Source organism: Anabrus simplex, chromosome 2 (assembly GCF_040414725.1).
Source record: "Anabrus simplex isolate iqAnaSimp1 chromosome 2, ASM4041472v1, whole genome shotgun sequence".
Taxonomy (NCBI): Eukaryota; Metazoa; Arthropoda; class Insecta; order Orthoptera; family Tettigoniidae; genus Anabrus; species Anabrus simplex.
In genome coordinates, this window is record NC_090266.1 from 867,261,082 (window position 1) to 867,283,534 (window position 22,453).

At 40.5% G+C, this 22,453-nt stretch overlaps 1 protein-coding gene across 5 annotated transcripts in view; it reads left to right on the forward strand.

The window, feature by feature from the left end:
• The window catches only part of Mi-2 (chromodomain-helicase-DNA-binding protein Mi-2 homolog), a 743,946-nt gene that overhangs the window by 692,373 nt on the left and 29,120 nt on the right, over positions 1-22,453 (forward strand). For 4 of the 5 annotated variants that reach the window (XM_067141598.2, XM_067141599.2, XM_067141600.2 and 1 more), the window contains exon 38: positions 21,208-21,303. The exons of the other annotated variant lie outside the window; for it this stretch is intronic. In XM_067141598.2, the coding sequence (XP_066997699.2) occupies positions 21,208-21,281 (74 nt within the window). In that variant the 3' untranslated portion in view covers positions 21,282-21,303. The remainder of the gene's footprint in view (positions 1-21,207; positions 21,304-22,453) is intronic. 5 annotated transcript variants of the gene reach the window in all.

Consider the following 22,453-nt stretch of genomic DNA (forward strand, 5'->3'; position numbering starts at 1 on the left):
GATGTGCCATGATTCACTGTCTCGCTGCAGCGGAAGCTCCGCTCTCCGCGTGTCCAGTTAGCCAATTAAGGAGCCGTGTGAATCATGTGTCTCACTGAGCCGCGCTCGTTCACGATTCTTTCGATGTGCCATGATTCACTGTCTCGCTGCATCGGAAGCTTGGCTCCCCGTCAACGTCCAGTGAGTGCGCCACTCAGTACTGTCCGCTGGGAGTAAGCGGAATCGTGTGCCGTGAGCTCGCCGTTCCTGTGAATCGATTCACTCGGACACTTGAATGAATCGATACACTGCTTCGAATCATGCATTCAGCAGCCAACTCTACAAAGGAAAGCAGCACAATTTTTGCTGGGTGATTTCCGATGAAAGAATAGTGTCATGAAAATGTTACTAAATTTTGGCTGGGAAGAATTGGGGGTAAGGAGAGGAGCTGATCAGCTAAGCCAAATGTTCTGAGCTGTCAATGGTGAGATGGCAAAGAATGACATTAGTTGATGAATGAACTTGAATGGAGCTTTTAAAGCTTCATAATATGAAGATAAAGTTGGAGTTCAAGAGAACAAATGAGGCAAGTATTCATTTATAGGAAGGGGAATTAGAGATTAGAAATGTTCAGTAAATGAAAATGAATTAATTTCAGACTTCTTTGGATTACACTGAGAGGCACGAAAAACGCAAAATCCAGTGAATGATGTGTAATTTTCTATTTAATCAAAGTGAAACACTTCAACCAATTTTTTTTAAAGATGGATTAGGTTATTGTTGTTGCTTTGCTACCAAACTATGAAATGTTGATTGTTTATTGCACTAGCCTCAGTTGTTTTTTACCGCGCAACCTGAAAACACATCGCTGGGTGTGAGCCAATATTTAGTACGTTTACATGGGGATTGAGATCGATTTGAGTACACTTACCGTATTGAATACGATCCCCGTTTACATGGAGTATCGTATTGTATCCGCCAGGCAACATCAACGTATACAGACGATGCAGAATTGTAGTAAAATCGATATCACCTCTTAGAATTTAAAAACGCCAAATGAAGTAGAAGCCTAGGAGATAACTTTCAGTTTTGAAAGTATGTGTGGTTTTCCAAATGTAATTGGTGCAATGGATAGAATGCACATTCCAATTTTACCCCCAAGAGAAGGTTATCGTGATTTTCTTAATCGCCAGGGGTGGCCGGCTTATAATATGATTGCAGTTGCTGATCATTTATACAGGTAAATATATTTACTGGCTTATTAAATTTGTTATTTCGACAGAACTTTAATGATGATGATTTTGTCAGAACAAACATGGAGTGTGTGCGCAGTCGTTTTCAATACAATCTCAGTACGATCCGCGTTTACATGGAACTCAATTCGAACCGAGTACGATACTATCCCAGATTTTACCATATCGACCTTGAGACTCAAGTCCCTGTTTACATGGCGTTTTCAATACAGGAAGTGTACTCAGATCGATCTGAATCCTGCATGTAAACGTACTAAATGTTTTCCCGCTCTTGTAGCGCTTATTGTTGTACCTTTAATTGTTCCCCTTTCAATCGCACATGTTTGTAGGATCTTTCTGTTATTGTCTTAATCAGCTTTCTGGAGTAAACATGCCGTTAAGCCCTGAACAAGCTGTGAAAGCTGTTGGTTTTGTAGAAGATGGTCGAAGCATGTATCACATTGTAGAAGTGTTGAGGACTACACCTTCCACAATTTTCAGAACCGTACGAAGGTACAGGGAAACTGGAGGCTTTGCAAGGAGACCAGGATCAGGCCCAATAAGAGCAACATCGGAGACAGATGATCGCTTCTTACAACTTTAAGTTCTCTGCAACCATCACACCACCGGCGTTGAAGCACAAAATAGACTGCACCAAGTTCGAGAGGTCAATGTTTGTGAGAGAACTGTTCAAGGAAGATTGGAAAAAGTCAATCTTAAGTCCAAAAGACCTGCTACAGGCCCGGAACTAACCAGAGAGCATATCGCACAGCTAGACTACGTTATGCAAGGGAACATCTTGGCTGGACAGTACAGCAATGGGATCAAGTGTTTTTCACCGATGAGTGGCAATTTGGCCTCCGATCACCTGACGCAAGGGAGAGAGTCTGCAGAAGGCCAGGGGAAAGGTATTTCCCTTACACATTCTTATTCAGGACGCCTTTTCAGGGTGGTTCTTTGATGGTGTATGCAGGAATCAATACAACTGCATGGACGGATTTGGTCTTCGTAGAGAATGGGAGCCTTACCTCACATTGGTATGTGGAAGAAATCATTCTGGAGCATGTTGTGACTTTCTCTCTATTTATTGGTGATGATTTTACACTAATGCACGACAATGCATGCCCACATGTTGCAAAAATTGTGCAAGAGTTCTTGGATGAAACAGAGATTCGTGCTACGGCTTGGCCTGCTCGAAGCCCGGATTTGAATCCTATTGAGCACATTTGGGACCAGCTGGGGAGAAGAGCCCATCAGCACCATCCAGAGACCCTACAGGACCTACGGAACGCCCTCCTGGAAAAATGGGAGATGATTCCTCAACAGGCAATTACCGCAATAATCGGGAGCTTGCCTGGAAAGTTGAATGTCTTCATTGGTGCAAGAGGTGGCAATACACGCTTTTGAAGATGGGAACAGAGGTCCCCAAGATGATCTCCAAGGTCTGTGAAGTGTGCATTACTTTTATGAGCTTACTAAATACATACATACATACATACATACATACATACATACATACATACATACATACATTATCATTATAGACTGTTATGCCTTTCAGCGTTCAGTCTGCAAGCCTCTGAGAATTTACTAAACGTCGCCACAATCCTCGATTTGCAACTAGTGTTGTGGCCTCATTTAGTTCTATACCTCTTATCTTTAAATCGTTAGAAACCGAGTCTAAACATCGTCGTCATGGTCTACCTCTACTTCTCTTACACTCCATAACAGAGTCCATTATTCTCCTAGGTAACCTATCCTCCTCCATTCGCCTCACATGACCCCACCACCGAAGCCGGTTTATGCGTACAGCTTCATGCATAGAGTTCATTCCTAAATTAGACTTCATTTCCTCATTCCGAGTACCCTCCTGCCATTGTTCCCACCTGTTTGTACCAGCAATCATTCTTGCTACTTTCATGTCTGTTACTTCTAACTTATGAATAAGATATCCTGAGTCCACCCAGCTTTCGCTCCCATAAAGCAAAGTTGGTCTGAAAACAGACCGATGTAAAGATAGTTTCGTCTGGGAGCTCACTTCCTTCTTACAGAATACTGCTGATCGCAACTGCGAGCTCACTGCATTACCTTTACTACACCTTGATTCAATCTCACTTACTATATTACCATCCTGGGAGAACACACAACCTAAATACTTGAAATTATCGACCTGTTCTAGCTTTGTATCACCAATCTGACATTCAATTCTGTTGAATTTCTTACCTACTGACATCAATTTAGTCTTCGAGAGGCTAATTTTCATACCATACTCATTGCACCTATTTTCAAGTTCCAAGATATTAGACTGCAGGCTTGCGGCACAGTCTGCCATTAAGACCAAGTCGTCAGCATAGGCCAAACTGCTTACTACATTTCCACCTAACTGAATCCCTCCCTGCCATTTTATACCTTTCAGCAGATGATCCATGTAAACTACGAACAGCAAAGGTGAAAGATTACAGCCTTGTCTAACTCCAGTAAGTACCCTGAACCAAGAACACATTCTACCATCAATTCTCACTGAAGCCCAATTGTCAACATAAATGCCTTTGATTGATTTTAATAATCTACCTTTAATTCCATAGTCCCCCAGTATGGCGAACATCTTTTCACTCGGTACCCTGTCATATGCTTTCTCTAGATCTACGAAACAACAAACACAACTGCCTATTCCTCTCGTAGCATTTTTCAATTACCTGGCGCATACTGAAAATCTGATCCTGACAACCTCTCTGTGGTCTGAAACCACACTGGTTTTCATCCAACTTCCTCTTAACGACTGATCGCACCCTCCCTTCCAAGATGCCAGTGAATACTTAGCCTGGTATACTAATCAATGAGATACCTCGATAGTTGTTGCAATCCTTCCTGTTCCCTTGCTTATAGATAGGTGCAATTACTGCTTTTGTTCAATCTGGATGTACCTTACCAACTCTCCACGCTAATTTTACTACTCTCTGAAGCCATTTCATTCCTGCCTTCCCACTATACTTCACCATTTCAGGTCTAATTTCATCTATTCCTGCTGCCTTATGACAATGGAGTTTATTTACTATCCTTTCCACTTCCTCAAGCATAATTTCACCAACATCATTTTCCTCCTCCCCATGAGCTTGGCTGTTTGCAACACCACCATGATGATTTCCTTTTACATTGAGAAGATGTTCAAAATATTCCCTCCACCTCTCCAGTGATTCCCTGGGATCTATTATGAGTTCACCTGAATTACTCAAAACACTGTTCATTTCCTTTTTCCCTCCCTTCCTAAGATTCTTTATTACTGTCCAGAAAGGTTTCCCTGCTGCTTGACCTAGCCTTTCCAGGTTATTACCAAAATCTTCCCATGACTTCTTTTTGGATTCAACAACTATTTGTTTCGCTCTGTTTCTTTCATCTACGTACAAATCCCTGTCTGCCTCGGCACTTGTTTGGAGCCATTTCTGATAAGCCTTCTTTTTACGTTTTAAGGCTGCTCTCACTTCATAATTCCACCAAGATGTTCGCCTTTTCCCATCTTTACACACAGTTGTTCCTAGGCATTCCCTTGCTGTTTCTACTACAGCATCCCTGTATGCCACCCATTCACTTTCTATATCCTGAACCTGCTTACTGTCTACTGTTTGAAACTTCTCACTAATCATATCCATGTACTTCTGTCTAATTTCCTCGTCCTGGAGATTTTCTACCCTTATTCGTTTGCAGACAGATTTCACTTTCTCTACCCTAGGCCTAGAGATACTTAGTTCACTACAGATCAGATAGTGGTCTGTATCATCCGAAAAATCCACAAAAAACTCGTACATTCCTAACAGATTTCCTGAATTCAAAGTCTGTTAAGATATAGTCTATTATGGATCTGGTACCCCTAGCCTCCCATGTGTAGCGGTGAATAGCCTTATGCTTGAAGAATGTATTCGTAACAGCTAAACCCATACTAGTTACATTTAGTTGCAATATTGTACAGAATGACATATACGCCAGTTCACGCTAAGACGTGCCCCGTTTGTATGTAACTAAATGTACATCATCATCATATGGCATTCCTTCAACACCACAATCTTAACCAAAGCTTCATTATATAAATATGTATGTATGGTTCAGCTGAAGATGACCTTGAATATGAGGTCGAGACCGGTCCTGTAGTTTAATATATACAATAAATAAGTATTGATTGGTGGAAATCCTCTCCTATTTTTAATTTTAACAGATAGATCTTACGGCGACGATGGGATAGGAAAGGCCTAGGAGTTGGAAGGAAGCAGCTGTGGCCTTAATTAAGGTACAGCCTGGTGTGAACAAAATTAATAAATCGAAAATAAAATATCTCGAAGACTTAGAATCGATTATTATGCCTGTGTCACACAATCCAGATAATCCAATTCCTGTGCCACCAAAGCAACAGGAGGATGTTCAGCATTTTGAGTTCATCTGAGTCTACACAACGTTTTGAAGTGGATGAGGATTTCCCCTCACTCACGTCAGAAGACAAACCACAGCTTTTCACTCGGACAGAACTGAATGATTTTGTGCAGAACTTATGTCTTACCTAGGAAAAGAGTGAGATTGAAAGAAAAGGAAATTCTTGCACCAGGATTGGTCTTAAGTTTGTAAGGAACCTAGAGGAATAATTCCATAAGTTTATCAACATGGGAAAACAGGAGGCTGGTTTGGACCTCAACAGCTCCGCCATCAGCCGTCATAGGTGGCCCAGGCTTCACTGAAGAGGCGTACGAGGGAAATGAGGAGCGAGGTAGTTTCCCATTGCTTTCCTCACTGAGCCAGAAGTTTGCTATTATATATCAGTCTGCCAAGCCCACTGAAATGCATGCACCAGCCGACTCTACAAGTGACATTTTGATACCATTCATAACGGGGACTGGCTGCATTAGGAATGACATTACTAGCATTGCTCATGCCTCAGTCACCTTCATTTTGTCAAAGCCAAGGATGACCGAGCTCGATAGCTGCAGTCGCTTAAGTGCGGCCAGTATCCAGTATTCGGGAGATAGTGGGTTCGAACCCTACTGTCAGCAGCCCTGAAGATGGTTTTCCGTGGTTTCCCATTTTCACACCAGGCAAATGCTGGTGCTGTACCTTAATTAAGGCCACGGCCGGTTCCTTCCCACTCCTAGCCCTTCCCTGTCCCATCGTCGCCATAAGACCTATCTGTGTCGGGGCGACATAAAGCAACTAGCAAAAAAAAAAAAAAAGAAAGCCAAGGATGAGACTAAGACAGATCAGTGAAAGTAACAAAATTGTTCTAGCCCAAACCTGAAGACAGTGCACTGTACACACTAGGTCATGCCAGCAAAGGCACTGTGGCATATCTGGTTTAAATCTTCAGTTTGATGGTGAAAATTATGATAGTAATGATTAGCATTTATTTATCGATGCATCAAATTGAAGCCTGAAAGCAGTGTTGCTACATAATGGAAGCTAATTTCCTTCTATTCCTGTTGGGCATTCTGTTTTTCTCAAAGAATCGAACATTTTCAGTTGATTCTAGAAAAAAATTAACTATCTGAGACCTAAAGATAACTGCTATCTTGCTGGGTTAACAAGCTGGTTACACAAAATTTCCTTGCTTTTTGTGTCTTTGGGATATTAGAAGTAGATATAAACATTGGACAACGAAAAAGTAGCCTAAGACAGAGAGAAAAATGTAATTTGTGCTAGTCTGGTTGTTTCTTATAAAAAAAAAATACTACTTCCCCCTTGACATATCAAACATGGGATCATTAACACATTGCGGACCGGGTGCCGTTCGCCCCATGCACAGCCCTGTTCCCGGCCACTTTCTAACTACCTCTAAGCTGGAGTGCATGCATACAAATAAACTGTCAGAACTTCAATAGCTTTTGAAGGACTATTGTGTATTTTTCTATTGGCCTTCCTGAATAGTTGTTGAAATGCAGGGTATTTCTTGAAATCTATTTCGGCTCATAGTTTTCGGAAATATTGGTCTTTTTATTAGGGGATCGGTTGGCCAGTAATCTTTCAGACATGATTTCTTCACCTGCCGTATCAATATACACAGAGGATAAATTTTTTAATTTCCCTGCTAGTGACATCAGTCCACTTTAGTGTTTTAGGGGATAAGTTATGAGAATGTGATTTCTGCTCATAGTGTAAGTTTGTCTTTTCAGCTACATACTGAAAAATTTCCTCACCAAACATAAGTCCTGCTACTTGTCCTATGTTTCCAGATTCATTAGGCCATACCTTTATACCAGGAGCACCTTCAAAATCCTCTAACCTAGGTTCACTGTTGTCCATAACCCAGTCGTCAGAAAACACTGCATTATTTACAATATTTAGAATATTTACACCCGTAACACAAATATACGACTCGTTCTGCGCTACGTGAGTTCCACACCTTGCCTCGTCATCACTTGAAACATTTCCGTTAGAAGATATTTCATCGTCGAGCTCTAAATACTCAGCTTCACTTAAAATTCGGAGCCTGTATCAGCACATAATTCGCGAATAATTTCATCTTTGTGTAAACACGTGCGATCGCTAGGCGCTGCCATCTTGCATGGCTCTTCGAACTTTGTAAACATGTTGTCAAGAAATGCAAAGAAAATCTACGATATGAAGAATACTCGAAAACAAATGCGACTATCGATTGTGTAGAACCATACGCAACAGAGTTCTATCATCCTTGACCTCCAAATAGTTCCCATATATCTCAAAAGATAGCACTAAAGTTCAGTCTGCTGGGTCTGCTGCTAACACGAGATAACTCGGGACCGGTCCGCAACGCTCGGCTAGGCAAACACGAGTTTTCTCGGGACCGGTCCGCAATGTGTTAAGCAATTTGTAAAAACACTGGAAAAAAATTGGTACGTGCTTTGAGTATTTAAACCAAAGATTTCCACTCTTTTCAGAAGCGAAGATAATAGTTGCATTCGATGGATTGCAGGTTAGGCTCCTTATGAAGGACACTACATTTTTGAGCACTATGAATGATGCTGAACATAAGGCATGATGTGCTTTCAGAGAAGTAATAAATAAATTTTTGTGAAACATAGAAGACATGAACTATAGGATAATCAAGAAAAATATGTTGAAACTATTTCAAGCTCTCTGCTGCAACATGAGTTTAAAACTCCATTTTTTGAACAATCATTTGGACTATTTCCCTGACAATTTGGGAGCCCTAAGTGATGAGTAGGGTAAAAGATTCCACCAACAAATAAAGGAAATGGAAGGAAGATATCTGAGATGGCGGAATTTAGCGACGTTGGCTGAATACTGCTGGTGCTTGAAGAGGGGAAACTGTACTACACAGCTATAAAAGTCAGTCATCATAACCAAACCATGGGTGTAATTTGAGCATTTTGTTTGGACTGGCAGAGATTACTGGATGTGTGCTCCATAGTCCCATTTGAGAGCAATTTGCAAGCACAAAATGATTACTAATATTCTATATTAATAACTTCTAATTTAGTAACCAAATTTCTGTAAAGCAAAGAACATTCACACATAATTAAGAAGTAGACCTGATTGAAATTTGTTACTTGGCCTCTTTTTATCCGTAAAGATAATAATCAAGCAGACAACATGGACAAAAAAATCTTTATTTTACATAGTCGGATCAAATTTTATTTTTAAACAAAATGAAGTCGTATCTTTCGATTCGAATTAAATTCATTACTTTTGAAAAGGGAACATCAGTATTCCTTTTGATAGCCAAGAAGCCAAAGAGGAGAACCTCTCCTGGGCTGTCGTGTTCCTGCAGTATGTTTTTAAACACCGCAAGCATGAAAAGTGCCTCTCACAGATTGCTTAATTCGTTGTAAAAAAATAAAATTAAAAAATTTAAAAAAGAGGGAAATTTCAGAAATGGGACTGAACACACTTTTCAAATACTTACCTACAAAAATGGCAGCTCTTTCTTAGATATACACTGGCGGAAAAAATATCCAAACACCATGAAATAAGGAATGTGGAATACGGACATTTTGGCAATATATTTGTCGAGGTAACATATTTAATTGACTGAAGGTTCAAAACTACAGGTTAATATCTGGACGAGAAAAGCCATCGCAAGCGTGCCATTCTGGTCCATTAATAACCAGCGTAATCACCTGACTGTTGAATGCAGACATGCAAACGTGCATGCATTGTATCGTACAGGTGCCAGATTTAATTATTTTAACCGTGTTGGTTCAATCTTATCCATATTGACTTATATTCAGTTTCCATGTAACAATTTTCCGCCTTGTCAATACCCATTTTGCTGGGCTGAGTGGCTCAGACGGTTGAGGCGCTGGCCTTCTGGCCCCAACGTGGCAGGTTTGATCCTGGCTCAGCCCGGTGGTATTTGAAGGTGCTCAAATACGTCGGCCTCGTGTCAGTAGATTTACTGGCACATAAAAGAACTTCTGCGGGACAAAATTCAGGCATCTCGGCATCTCCAAACACCATCAAAGTAGTTAGTGGGACGTAAAGCAAATAACATTATATTTATTAATTTACATTTTATTATAATTATCTACCGTACATGTTTTGAGAGATACTGATCTCTTCTTCAGCGGTGCAAGTACATCAAACAAAGTCTTTGGACTTGATACATTTGTACAATACAGTCATCAACAGAATAAATTATACATAAATCTTGAAATCGTTAAAATATTTCTTTTGTGTCTAAACTGTTCACTTACACTTACTATGTCATTTAGTAAAAACTTTAAAAATAGAATAATTTTCAAATCATAATGTGCCTATTAAGTTTGTCACTATATGCTAAAATTTAAAATGCCAGATGTCAGCCTGTGGGATGGAGTTCCATGCCTGTTGCACTTGGTTGGTCAATACAGGGGCGGTTAATGCCGGTTGTGGATGACTCTGGAGTTGTCGTCCAATGATGTCCCATACGTGCTCGACTGGGAACAGATCAGGGGATGGAGCAGGCCAAAGCAACTTGTCGACACTCTGTAGAGCACATTGGGTTACAACAGCGGCATGGCAGCGTGCATTATCCTGTTGGAAATCACTTCCGGGAATGCTGTTCGTGAATGGCTGCACAACAGATCGAATCACCAGATGGACATACTTATCTGTGGTCAGGGTGCGTGGGATAACCGCAAGAGTGCTCCTGCTGTCATAGGTAATTGCTCCCTAGACCAAAACTCCCGGTGTAGGTCCAGTGTGTCGACGCCGCAGACAGGTAGAATCCAGGCGCTTACCTGGCCTCTTAACAAACACACTGCCATCACTGGCACCAAGGCAGAACCGGCTTTCGTCAGAAAACACAACAGACTTCCACTCCATCCTCCAATGAGCTCTTGCTTGACACCACTGAAGTCGCAGGTTGCGGTGATTTGGGGTAAGTGGAATGCACGCCGCAGGGCATCTGGCTCGGAGCTGTCCTTCAAGTAACCGATTTCGAACAGTTGGTTGCATCATTTCGATGCCAACTGCTGCTCAAATTTCTGCTGCAGACGGAGTCCGCTGCACCATGGCCATATGCCGAATTCGGCGGTCCTCCCTCTCTATGGTGCCACGGGGACGTCCAGAGCCCGGTCTTTATGCGAGCGTACTTTCCCGTGACCCATGATCACGCATGCACAGTGGAGACATTCCTGCCAGGTCGTTCTGCAATAGCACAGAAGGATAATCCACCTTCACGTAGCCCTATTTTACGGCCTCATTCAACCAGAGTCAGCTGTTGATACTGGCCTCTTAGGTGTTGTAAAGGCATTCTTGACCCACTCACAGTTACTCCATCCTATCTCACAGGTAACTAACGCTCTCACACAGTACAGCCTGTATTTAAAGCAAACCTGTTTTTCAAAGTTATGGGGCCGCTACTAGCGCCATGCTAATGCGATTTGCGGGTAATTTGAATTAACGTTATCTTTCAGACCTGTAAACACACCTACCAATATTCGTTAATAGAGCACAACCCCTTCTTGGTGTTTGGATATTTTCTTCTGCCAGTGTATTTCTTTTTTTGTTTTTCTGTTTTGTTAAACAAAACACTGCAGCTCAGACAGACAGAGTTCCTTGTCCAAAGTGTAAAATTTATAAACATATTTTATTCTTGCCACGTCTACTTCACTTCCATTTAGAACTTGACTTAAATGGTTGAAAACGTGAAAGTTATTTTCTTGATGCCCGGTCTCTTGTCTGAGCTTTTCAGTAATAGGAATCAGCGTTGTAGCTTTGTAGTACCTTTTCCCCATCTCAAATGGAGCTTCATTCCCACCGCCAATTTTCTCAGATTGTTACCTTTTCTTGGCAACTCTACTGCGCTAAATCCACATTTCTCTGCTCCCTCCGTGCAGTGATTGAACAGTATTGAGTTAAAAATTCTTCAGTTTCTAAAGATCATAAAATATAAAGTGTCCTGTTATTCACTGATTTTACAACTTCGTAGGTCACGGTGCTAGACGGAGTCAAATTACGTTAGAAATCTTCTGAGTTAAAACAAATCACATAAAAAGTTGAAAGCCTCCATGCGTTTTAAAAGAGCATTGGCTTGTCTACCACTGGCAGAGTCATTCTGTGAATTTTTTTGTAGAGCTGACAGAGTGGCCTCAAAGTTATGTAGCAATATTATATAGCCATTTAATTACAAGTAAAATTACTAATGTTAGTCAAACCTGAAAAATATTTCTACATAATGATAAAATGCACAAATCAAACCTTTTGCAATTAATTGCCTCATGCTGAAGATTGGGTCCACTGCAGATCTTCCACTTCCACTTCTAAAACCATACTGTTTCCTCTTGCAACTCTCCTTCTACCTTTCTTCTCCAACATGTCCAGCATCCTTTACCATTTTCACACTAATTTCATCCATCCCTGGTGCCTTCCCCATTTTCATTTTGTATGTTGGGTATTCAGCCTGAAGGCTGCTTTGATCCTCAACAGCTATGCCGAAAGCTGTCATAGATAGCCTAGGTGTCACTGAAGAAGCATACTAGGGGAAACTGAGAGTGAGGTAGTTTCCTGTTGCTTTCCTCACTGAAACAGAAGTTTCTAATACATATCAGTCTGTCAATCCCACTGAAATGCATGCGCCAACTGACCCTTTGAAGAACATTATCACACCATTCATAGCAGGGACTGGCTGCATAAGGAATGGCATTACTAGCATTGCTCATGCCTGTCACTTTCATATTTTCAAAACCAAGGATGAGACTGAGGCAGATCAATGAAGGTAACAAATTTATTCTATCCCATACCAGAAGACATAGTACACTGTAAACTCTACATATCGCCAGCAAAGTACAGACTCCTAATTCCACCTCTAACATTGTTATATCATCTACTGTTGAGTCATCACACTATATTACTACCCCATCTCCTCTCCAAAGTTTTTTCTCACATTCTCCAGTCTGTTAAAATACTCCTTCCATCATCTTTTTATTTCTTCTGAATGTGTTATCAACTGTCCATCTTCCTCTTTCATCAGCTTTGTATAAACTATTTCTTTCATATTACTTTGTATAATTCCATACAGACTTTTTACTACCAGCTCCATCTGTTAACATCTTTTATGTAAATTCTTCACAACATTTCTTATATTTCCTTTTGTTTTCTTTTTTATATCTATTCCATTCTTGCCATGTTTTCTTGTCCGGCTCCATAGCTAAATGGTTAGCGTGGTGGCCTTTGGCCACAGGGGTTCTGGGTTCGATACCCGGCAGTGTCGGGAATTTTAACCATTATTGGTTAATTATGCTGCCACGGGGGCTGGGTGTATGCGTCGTCTTCATCGTCATTTCATCATGGCACGCATGTCGCCTACAGGCGTCAAAATCAAAACACCTGCACCTGGCGAGCCGAACATTTCCTCGGACACTCCCGGCACTAAAAGCCATACGCCTTTTCCATTTCATGTTTTCTTCTTTTCTTTCACATACACACAGATCAGTAGCAACAGTCGCTTAAGTGTGGCCATTATCCAGTATTCGGGACATAGTGGGTTCGATCCCCACTGTCGGCAGCCCTGAGGATGGTTTTCCGTGGTTTCCCATTTTCATATCAGGCAAGGTGTACCTTAATTAAGGCCACGGCCGCTTCCCTCCCACTCGTAGCCCTTTCCTATCCCATCGTCACCATAAGACCTATCTGTGTCGGTACGACATAAAGCAACTTTTTTTTTTTTTTTTTTTTTTTTTTTTTATATTTCACTCTCGTCAGTGTTTTGCCACAGACCCTTTCTGCCCCACTTCAGATGCCTTTTTGAAGTTCGACCATTCATCTTCCACTTCTACTTCATTAACTGGAATTTATTGTTTCAGTCTCTCCAGAAATTCTTCCTGTATATTCTTAACTTTTCATTTTCATACTTTTATTTTATTATCTCTTATCTCCTTTAATTTTTCCATGTTTTCTCCGCTCTCAGTTTTGTTATCACAACTCTACGATCTCCATCGAATGTGGCTCCTGGTAAATCTGCTATATCCATCAACTGTCTGTGATTTGTCCTTTCTTCCAGAAAGTAATCTATTGCTGATTTTATTCTTCTGTCACCCCAGCCATACTTCGTATTTTCCTGCTGTTCTCCTTCCGAAACCATGTGTTGCCCACAATCATTCCATTCCTATCAGTCCTTCTCCCATATCCATATTGTCCAATTCTTTCTTTCTTTCTTTCTTTCTTTCTTTCTTTCTTTCTTTCTTTCTTTCTTTTCCCACCTGTGTATTTAAGTCTCTCATGATGATAATTTTCACATCAGTTATCTCCCTTTCTAGTTTCTCCAGGATTTCCTCGATATTCTCTTTGCTCCCTGTCTGTGGTGCATATACTTCTATGAAGTCCTTCACTTCGTTCCTCATTCTAGGTCTGATTTTGAAATTTTCAGGGCCCCTCCATTCTTTTTGCCTCTCGGCTACCTCTGCAGTATAGTGTACATCCTTTCCTCATTCTTTCCTTTCCCCTACCATTTAACTTCACTCAACCCCATCATTTCTATTCCCTTTTTCTCCATAAAATCCACCACTTCTTCTGTCCTGTTAGGGTCATAAGGTTGATTATGTCCACCTTCATGGTGTTGGCTACTGATTGCCCATTTTTCACAGGTTCCCCAGTGCCCTAAGAGCTGCAAGTCGCTTGCAGGGTACACCCTAACCTTTTCCAAGCCAAGTTCAGAAGTACCATATCATATGTAGGCTATCATTACGGTGGGGCCACCACTCCCATAGGCATTTTATACCTACTGTCAGCTGTAACTTTTTACCGCTTCTCAGGAGTACAGACACTTCTACAACCGCTTCACTGAAGTACTGACGTTACTGACAAGGGAAATTTCTTCAGTTGTATCTCCCGTTGGGACTGGGATCCTCTTCCGCCATCTGAACTCTTGACCATGTTCTCCTTTCTGGTGAATGTTTCTCTTTTCGTACACAAAGGCTACACCTGGCCTCCAAAGGGAGGGCTCCTCTGCCTGTAACTGTTGTTCTCCGCCCCTGGCAATGTCATGTTTGGTAATGGCCGCTTGACCCTCGGCCAGACAGTGTCAGGTAGTACTGTCCAGTGTCATACAGTAGCAGGATGATCCTGACCTGATCTGCTTTAACAATATATGAAGCAGTATCACTGAGAAATAACAACACATTGTCATACTGTACCCTTTCTGGCCACACAATAGCTAACGAGTTGTGGAAACATTTTGCAACAGTGGATTGATTTACTCGATCAAGTATTTGTACATTAGGAAGAAATGATCTGCTTCATAGTTTCATAACACCAACTACACACAAACACACACACACACACACACACACACACACTGTTGTTACACAATTTAGATTCATCAGGCATCCTTTTGCTTGTGTATTTTTCTAAAAATGACCAGAGCTGCACATTATTTAATTTCCACGGATTCTCAGAACTCTCTAACACTAAACACAAGTCTCTGAAAAATGTATCACTTGAACTCTATTATTTAACTACTTTACGTTACCTGTAATCCATTACTGATTTAACTTGGATTTCTTCTGAATCCCTCCCTACACCATGTTTTATTAATATGCTGCACAGTATCATAAATTTTCATTGAAGATACTTTTTTTTAACAAATCAAACAGAATAATTATAATTTGCCCTCCTAACTAAAAAAAAAAATTTGTGTTCAAATTTGTTTACGTATATGCATACAATTGCTGAGCAAGAAGTTTTTCTGGGTGACATTCTGTAACTTAACTGCAGCACCGATCACACTCACCATGTCGTCAAACCAATGCGTGATGCCCTACTAACACACTGCAGGCGAGTGACTTACAACTTAAAACTCGCCCAGCACGTGACAACATGCCAATACCTGATTGGACTGCTTAATCGCAGAATAAACTTGTCATGATGGGAAATCCCAAGCTTCTCTCCTAATTTTAACTGTGCAGTAAAATTTCTCAACATCCAGGAGCTTTCCCGCTCTTACATTAATATCAAACCTTTGCTTTTATTTTACGCATTTGACTCAAAGGCAATAAATGGGAATTGGTGCTGGTTCATAAGTAGATGTCTAGGAATGAAATATACACTTTCCAAATGGCAGTCTTGGGTAAAATATGGCATTTTAATTCAGAATCCTAAAATAAGCAACAAAAAAAAAAGTTTCCCTGCAAAATAAGCACTTGTAAGCCGTATCAAACGTAGCTGAATATGAATTTTGCTTAGAAATCTGGGCTCCAGTGATAGGATTAGACGAGTTCAATTAATTATTCTTATCAAAAGTGTCATGAGACTCTGAAGTGTACATTATGTTGGTCCATTTGAAAAATCATGATTAGATGAATTCAGATAATTATTCTTATCGTCTTATCATATATCTCCTATATAATTATCAGGAGTCAACAAGTAATGTGCATAGATTTAGGTATTGCTGAAATTGGTCAAAAATTGTTCTAGAGTATTTACTGTATTCAGACAAGTTTTGTTTGGATAGTGGTTCATTTGTGTGGGTTACTTTAGTCATGTCCTTGTTCGTGAACCATAGGCAACGGCTGAGTGTCGTAAGTGGTCCTGAGAGTCGGGATACCAGTTGCTATGGAATGGGACTGGGCATCTCGTACTACATATTCTGAGTCGTGGCCCTCATTGTGCTCAGGCAGCTAGGACAATACAATCCAGCAGTGGTCCCTAACCCGTTAGAAGAGAGATCTTCACTTGGACTATGTGTAAGTAAGGGTAGCATCCTGTTTCACAGAATTTTCACCATGCACGCTCAGAACATTTTAGGCAAGCCTCGGACCTATGGGAGTAACAGATTCCCAGTCCCATTTCACAGGCAAGGGACTCCTTGGAAAAAACTTGGCGAATGAAATGGAATTCGATGGGGAGCTATCAATATTAATGGGGCATATGAAAGAAAGGAAGTAGAACTGGCTGAGTCAGCAAAGAGGATGCATTTGGATGTGCTATGAGTAAATGATATACAGGTAAGGGCAGATAACGAGGAAAAGATAGGAGATTATAAAGTGTACTTGATGGCTGTTAGAAAGACAAGGGCAGAGTATGGGGTAGGGCTGTTCATCAGGAATACTATTGCACGCAATATAGATTCTGTTAAGCACGTTCATGATGTTTGGTAGATTTGGCAGTTGTAGGAATTAGGACAAGAATAGTCTGTTTATTTACCCTGTGAGCTTGCAGGTGAGGATGAAGTTGACAAGTCTTATGAAGCATTGAGCGACATCGTAGTCAGGGTCAACAGCAAGGATAGAATAGTATTAATGGTGATTTCAATGTGAGAGATTGAAATAGAACAGCAGGATACGAAAGGTTGATTTGTAAATGTGGGGAAGATACGGAAGCTAATAGGAATGGGAAGTGTTTGCTGGACTTCTGTGCTAGTATGAGTTTAGCGGTTATGAATACATTCTTCAAGCATAAGGCTATTCACTGCTACACATAGGAGGGTAGTGGCACCAAATCCATAATAGACTATATCTTAACCGGCTTTGATTTCAGGAAACCTGTTAGGAATGTGGGGGTTTTCCAGGGACTTTTCGATGATATGGACCACTGTCTGATCTTTGGTGAACTAAATATCTCTAGGCCTAGGATAGAGGATAGAGGAAGTGAAATCTGTCTGAAGACGAATAAGGGTAAAAAATCTCCAGGACGAGAAAATTAGACACAAATACATAGATGAAATTAGTGAAAAGTTCCAAACAGTGGACAGTAAGCAGGTTCAGGATATAGAAAGAGAACGGGTGGTATACAGGTATGCTCTAGAAACAGCAAGGGAAAAACTAAGAACAACTGTGTGTAAAGATGGGACAAGTGAACATCATGGTGGAATGATCGAGACCAGCTTGCAAATTTAAAAAGAAGGCATATCAGAAATGGCTCCAGCAAGGACCAATGCAGACAGGGAATTGTATGTAGGTGAAAGAAACAAGAGTGAAACAACTAGTTGTTGAATCCAAAAAGAAGTTTAGGGAAGATTTTGGTAATAACCTAGAAAGGCTAGGTCGAGCAGCAGGGAAACTTTTTTGGACAGTAATAAAGAATATTGTCCACCTCTGTGGTGTAGTGGTTAGTGTGATTAGCTGCCACCCCTGGAAGCCCGGGTTTGATTCCCGGCTCTGCCACGAAATTTGAAAAGAAGTACGAGGGCTGGAATGGGGTCCACTCAGCTTCGGTGGGTCAGCTGAGTAGAGGTGGGTTCGATTCTCACCTCAGCCATCCTGGAGGTGGTTTTCCGTGGTTTCCCACTTCTCCTCCAGGCAAATGCCGGGATGGTACCTAACTTAAGGCCATGGCCGCTTCCTTCCCCCTTCCTTGCCTATCCCTTCCAATCTTCCCTTCCCTCCACAAGGCCCCTGTTCAGCATAGCAGGTGAGGCCACCTGGGCGAGATACAGGTCACCCTCCCCAGTTGTATCCCATGACCCAGTGTCTCACGCTCCAGGACACCGCCCTTGAGGCGGTAGAGGTGGGATCCCTCGCTGAGTCCGAAGGAAAAACCAACCCTGGAGGGTAAGCAGATTAAGAAAGAATAAAGAATCTTAGGAAGGGAGGGGAGAATAGGAAATGAATAGAGTTTTGAGTAATTCAGGCGAACTCATAACAGATCCAAGGGAATCACTGGGGCGGTGGAAGGAATATTTTGAAAGTCTTCTCAATGTAAAAGGAAATCTTCCTGGTGATGTCGCAAACAAGCCGAGCTCATGGGGAGGACTATGATGTTGGTGAAATTATGTTTGATGAAGTGGAAAGGGTGGTAAATAAACTCCATTGTCATTGAGCAGCAGCAGCATTACATGAAATTAGACCTGAAGTGGTGAAATATAATGGGGAGGCTGGGACGAAATGCTTCATAGAGATAAAATTAACATGGTGTGTTATTAAGATACCTTCTGACAGGACAAAAGCAATAATTGCACCTATATTTAAGCAAGGGAACAGGTAGATTGCAACATCTATTGAGATATCTCATTTATCATTATACAAGGCAAGGTGTTCACTGGTATCTTGGAAGGGAGGGTGCAGTCAATGGCTGAGAGGAAGTTGGATGAAAACCAGTGTGATTTCAGACCACAGAGAAGCTGTCAAGATCAGATTTTCAGTATGCGCTAGATAATTGAAAAATGCTACGAGAGAAATAGACAGTTATGTTTAGGTTTCGTAGATCTAGAGAAAGCAAATGACAGAGCACAGAGGAAAAAGATATTTGCCGTACTGAGGGACTACGGGACTAAGGGTAGATTATTAAAATCAATCAAAGGCATTTAAGTTGACAATTGGGCTGCAGTGAGAATTGATGGTAGGATGAGTTCTTGGTTCAAGGTACTTCCAGGGTTAGACAAGGCTGTAACCTTTTGTTGTTCATATTCTACATGGATCATCTGCTGAAAGGTATAAAGTTGCGGGGAGGGATTCAGTTAGGTGGAAATGTAGTAAGCAGTCTGGCCTATGCTTACGACTTGGTCTTAATGCAGATTGTGCCTAAAACCTGCAGCCAGCCAAGCTGGCAACTGTTCAGTTAGACAGGCTGCTGTATTACTTAACTTTCTTGACCAATAACCAACATCATTAAAATCATGAAAAGCAGGCCTACTAGGTAAACCTGACAGTTTTGTAACATTACACAGCAGTTATGATGGCACTCGATCAAAATGAAGAATCCACATTTGCCAGTTGTTTGCTAGACACTGGACATGAATTCGCAAACAAAAATCAACAAAAGTCTAGAAATTCTCCACATCAGCTTCAAAGAAGAATATTAATATATATACTATTGTCAAAGCATAACATTCTCAGTGAAAAAGCACAATTGTAATTGTGTGCATTATACAGCCACATGATTCATTGTCTTTCTAACTGCAATGTTTGTAATGTGATCAATACTTTTAGAGTTCCTGTCCCAGTTGTCAGTTGCTGAAGGTAACTGTATTTATAGTAGAAATCACTCCGGCTAGGTGATTTGTTCAGAACTTGGAGAAATTGGTTTTGTAGGATGCCAATTAATTTATTGTTTAACCACCTATTGAGTACATTAATGTATATTGAATCTATATTGGATACATTTGTATATTGAATAGGTGGTTGAACAGTAAATTAATTAGCATCCTACAAGTATAGTATCTTCAATACAGAACCATAATGATATTTATCACTTGAAATTGGTTTTATTAAGTTAGTCGTGACTGTACAATGATCAGCGACATTGAGGTGCAGTTTTAATGTTAATGAGTAAAAAGAAAAATCCATACAGATATGAGACATGTTATTTAGATTCCTGTGCTTGTATGGGATGTGTTATTGTAAATTTAAATTGGAAGTAATAGAGTTTTCACCCCTGTATTTGGAGGAGTATGCACACCAGCACAATTATGGGTTATATAATTTATTGGCTCTGAACTCACTAAGTCTGTCAGGAATGTGCAAAGATTCCAGTGGATTATTCAGCAACACAGGCTTCTAACATGCAGCTGATCATATGTTGCTAGAGCAACAAAGCTAAACAGAAATATATAATACTAGCAGAAATAGCAAGGAACAACCATGAGTAAGTAAGCATAGGGAAAAGTAGCCATTCTGATTAAGTAATACAGTCAAAACAGCAAGTTAGAGAGTGCAAAAGACAGCAGGCCTACTAGAGATAATGTTCCCTAATAAACCTGACAATTTTGAGACATTATATGGTATGATGTATAACAATGGTCAGGGATATTAGCTCTAGAAATTAAATACATTAGGTCAGGCTTCAGGGAATTCTGCATGTAGTATGATACTCATTTGTGAATAAGGAGGAGAGTTTGTCATAAATCTTAGGGGAACTATAGGCTGATGATGAAAGGAATGTTTGAAGTCTTGATCAACATAAAGAATCCTTCCCAGTAATGTCATGATTTTGAAACTCATTGGTAAGAGAATGAGGCTAGAAATAGAATCACAGTTAAGGATTTAAACTGCAGTGCCCAGTATTCAGTATTGGGGAGATAGTGAGTTCGAACCCCACTGTCGGCAGCCCTGAAGGTGGTTTTCCGTGGTTTCCCATTTTCACACCAGGCAAATGCTGAGGCTGAACCTTAATTAAGGCCACGGCCGCTTCCTTCCCACTTCCAACCCTCTCCCGTCCCATCGTCGCCATGAGACCTATCTGTGTCGGTGCGGCGTAAAACAAATAGCCAAAAAAAAAAAAAAAAACTGCAGTGACTTAGAGGAAGTGGAGTAGATTAAATAATGCCAGAAGTGGTGAATTTTAGTGTTTAAAACAGGAAGTATAGCTCAGAATAATGTAATTTGCAGTGGATTTACAACTCTATACTGTACTCTTAATGAACTATAGTTGTAATTACACTAAAATGCATACATGGTTACAGGAAGACTGAAAGGTATTGAGATATTTTCTGTTTTGTATCACTATAGATAGGAAATAGATTCTTAAGAGAATACATTGAATGAAAACTAGTGAGGTTATAAACTCCATAAAATTGGCTGTGAGGATCAGATTTTTAGAACAGTATGTGCCAAGTAATTGAGAAATGCTAAAAGAAGAATGGATTGTTGTATGTGTGTTTTTTTAGATCTAGAGAAGACACTTGATCGAGTACCAAGGGAAAAGATGTTGTCCATCCTGATGGATTATGGTATCATCTGAAGACTGTTACAGGCAATCAAAGGTATTTATATTGAAAGTAAGGCTACAGTGATAGTCAGTCTTAGAAAAAGTTCTTGGTTGAAAGAAGGTGCAAGAACCATGCAAGGTTTTTTTTTCTTTCAAAAATATCCAATTATGTTCATTTTACTTATAGGTCATCTCCTTGAAGAGAGATTTTCATAAAATGGGATATAGATTGATAGATAATCATGTTAATAGTTTGGCATATGTTGATGACCTGATTGTGATGACATCCTATCAAACGTTAGCAGTGAAAATTTTTGAAGGTTGACCAGAAATATTTGGAATTTCATGTAAACCTAGCCTTTCAAAGTCAAAGGTTATGTTGTCAGATTAAATGGGCATCCGTAATGAGAGGAACAGAACTGGAATCCAAGATAATACCCAGTGCTATTATTTGCAGTGTATCATACTTTCCTGGACCTAACTGTGTCAACATCATTTCGTATATGTAGGAAAGCTGGTTGGACTTGAAATATTGAATATACTGTAAAGTGGGGTAACTTCGGCCATACAGGGTAAATTCGACCACTGACGAATAGCAACACTGATTTTTCTCCTGCCTCCTTTACGGAAAAACATGAACCACTTGCAACAACTAAAATGCACACGCAATAGAATGCTCTATCAACACTCAGTAGTCCAAAGAACATTGGCGGGCTCGTTGTTGAGTCAATCGATTTCTTTTGCAGCCCCAACTATTGTCTTGTCTGGTAACAGCAGAAAACAAACTGTTCCCTACCCCTAGCATTCGATTTCTCATTCCAGTGGTTTATGGGGTCAAAAGGTAAGTATGTCTGGTAACTGATCAACACAATTGTATGCATTTTATTCAAATAGATTTTCAAGGAATAATTTTGTGACAAAAGTTGTCCTCTTCTGGGGTAACTGGCTATGCCAAAAACATACAGGAAAGCATTACACGGCCGTGGGTAATGTAATTACAATTCCGTTTACCTCAAGAACGCTTTAGAAGGCACAATAACGGTTCGGCAGGCCTCTGAAAATTAAGGAGAAATTTACCCAGGCAGGGAGGGGAGAGACGTTTCCCATTTTCAATGATAAATGTGCCTGTAGACAGGCTATGTTGCATGGACTGATACCACGAGGGCAGTCTACAAGATTGCTTCTTTTTCAACCTTCATTTTTTT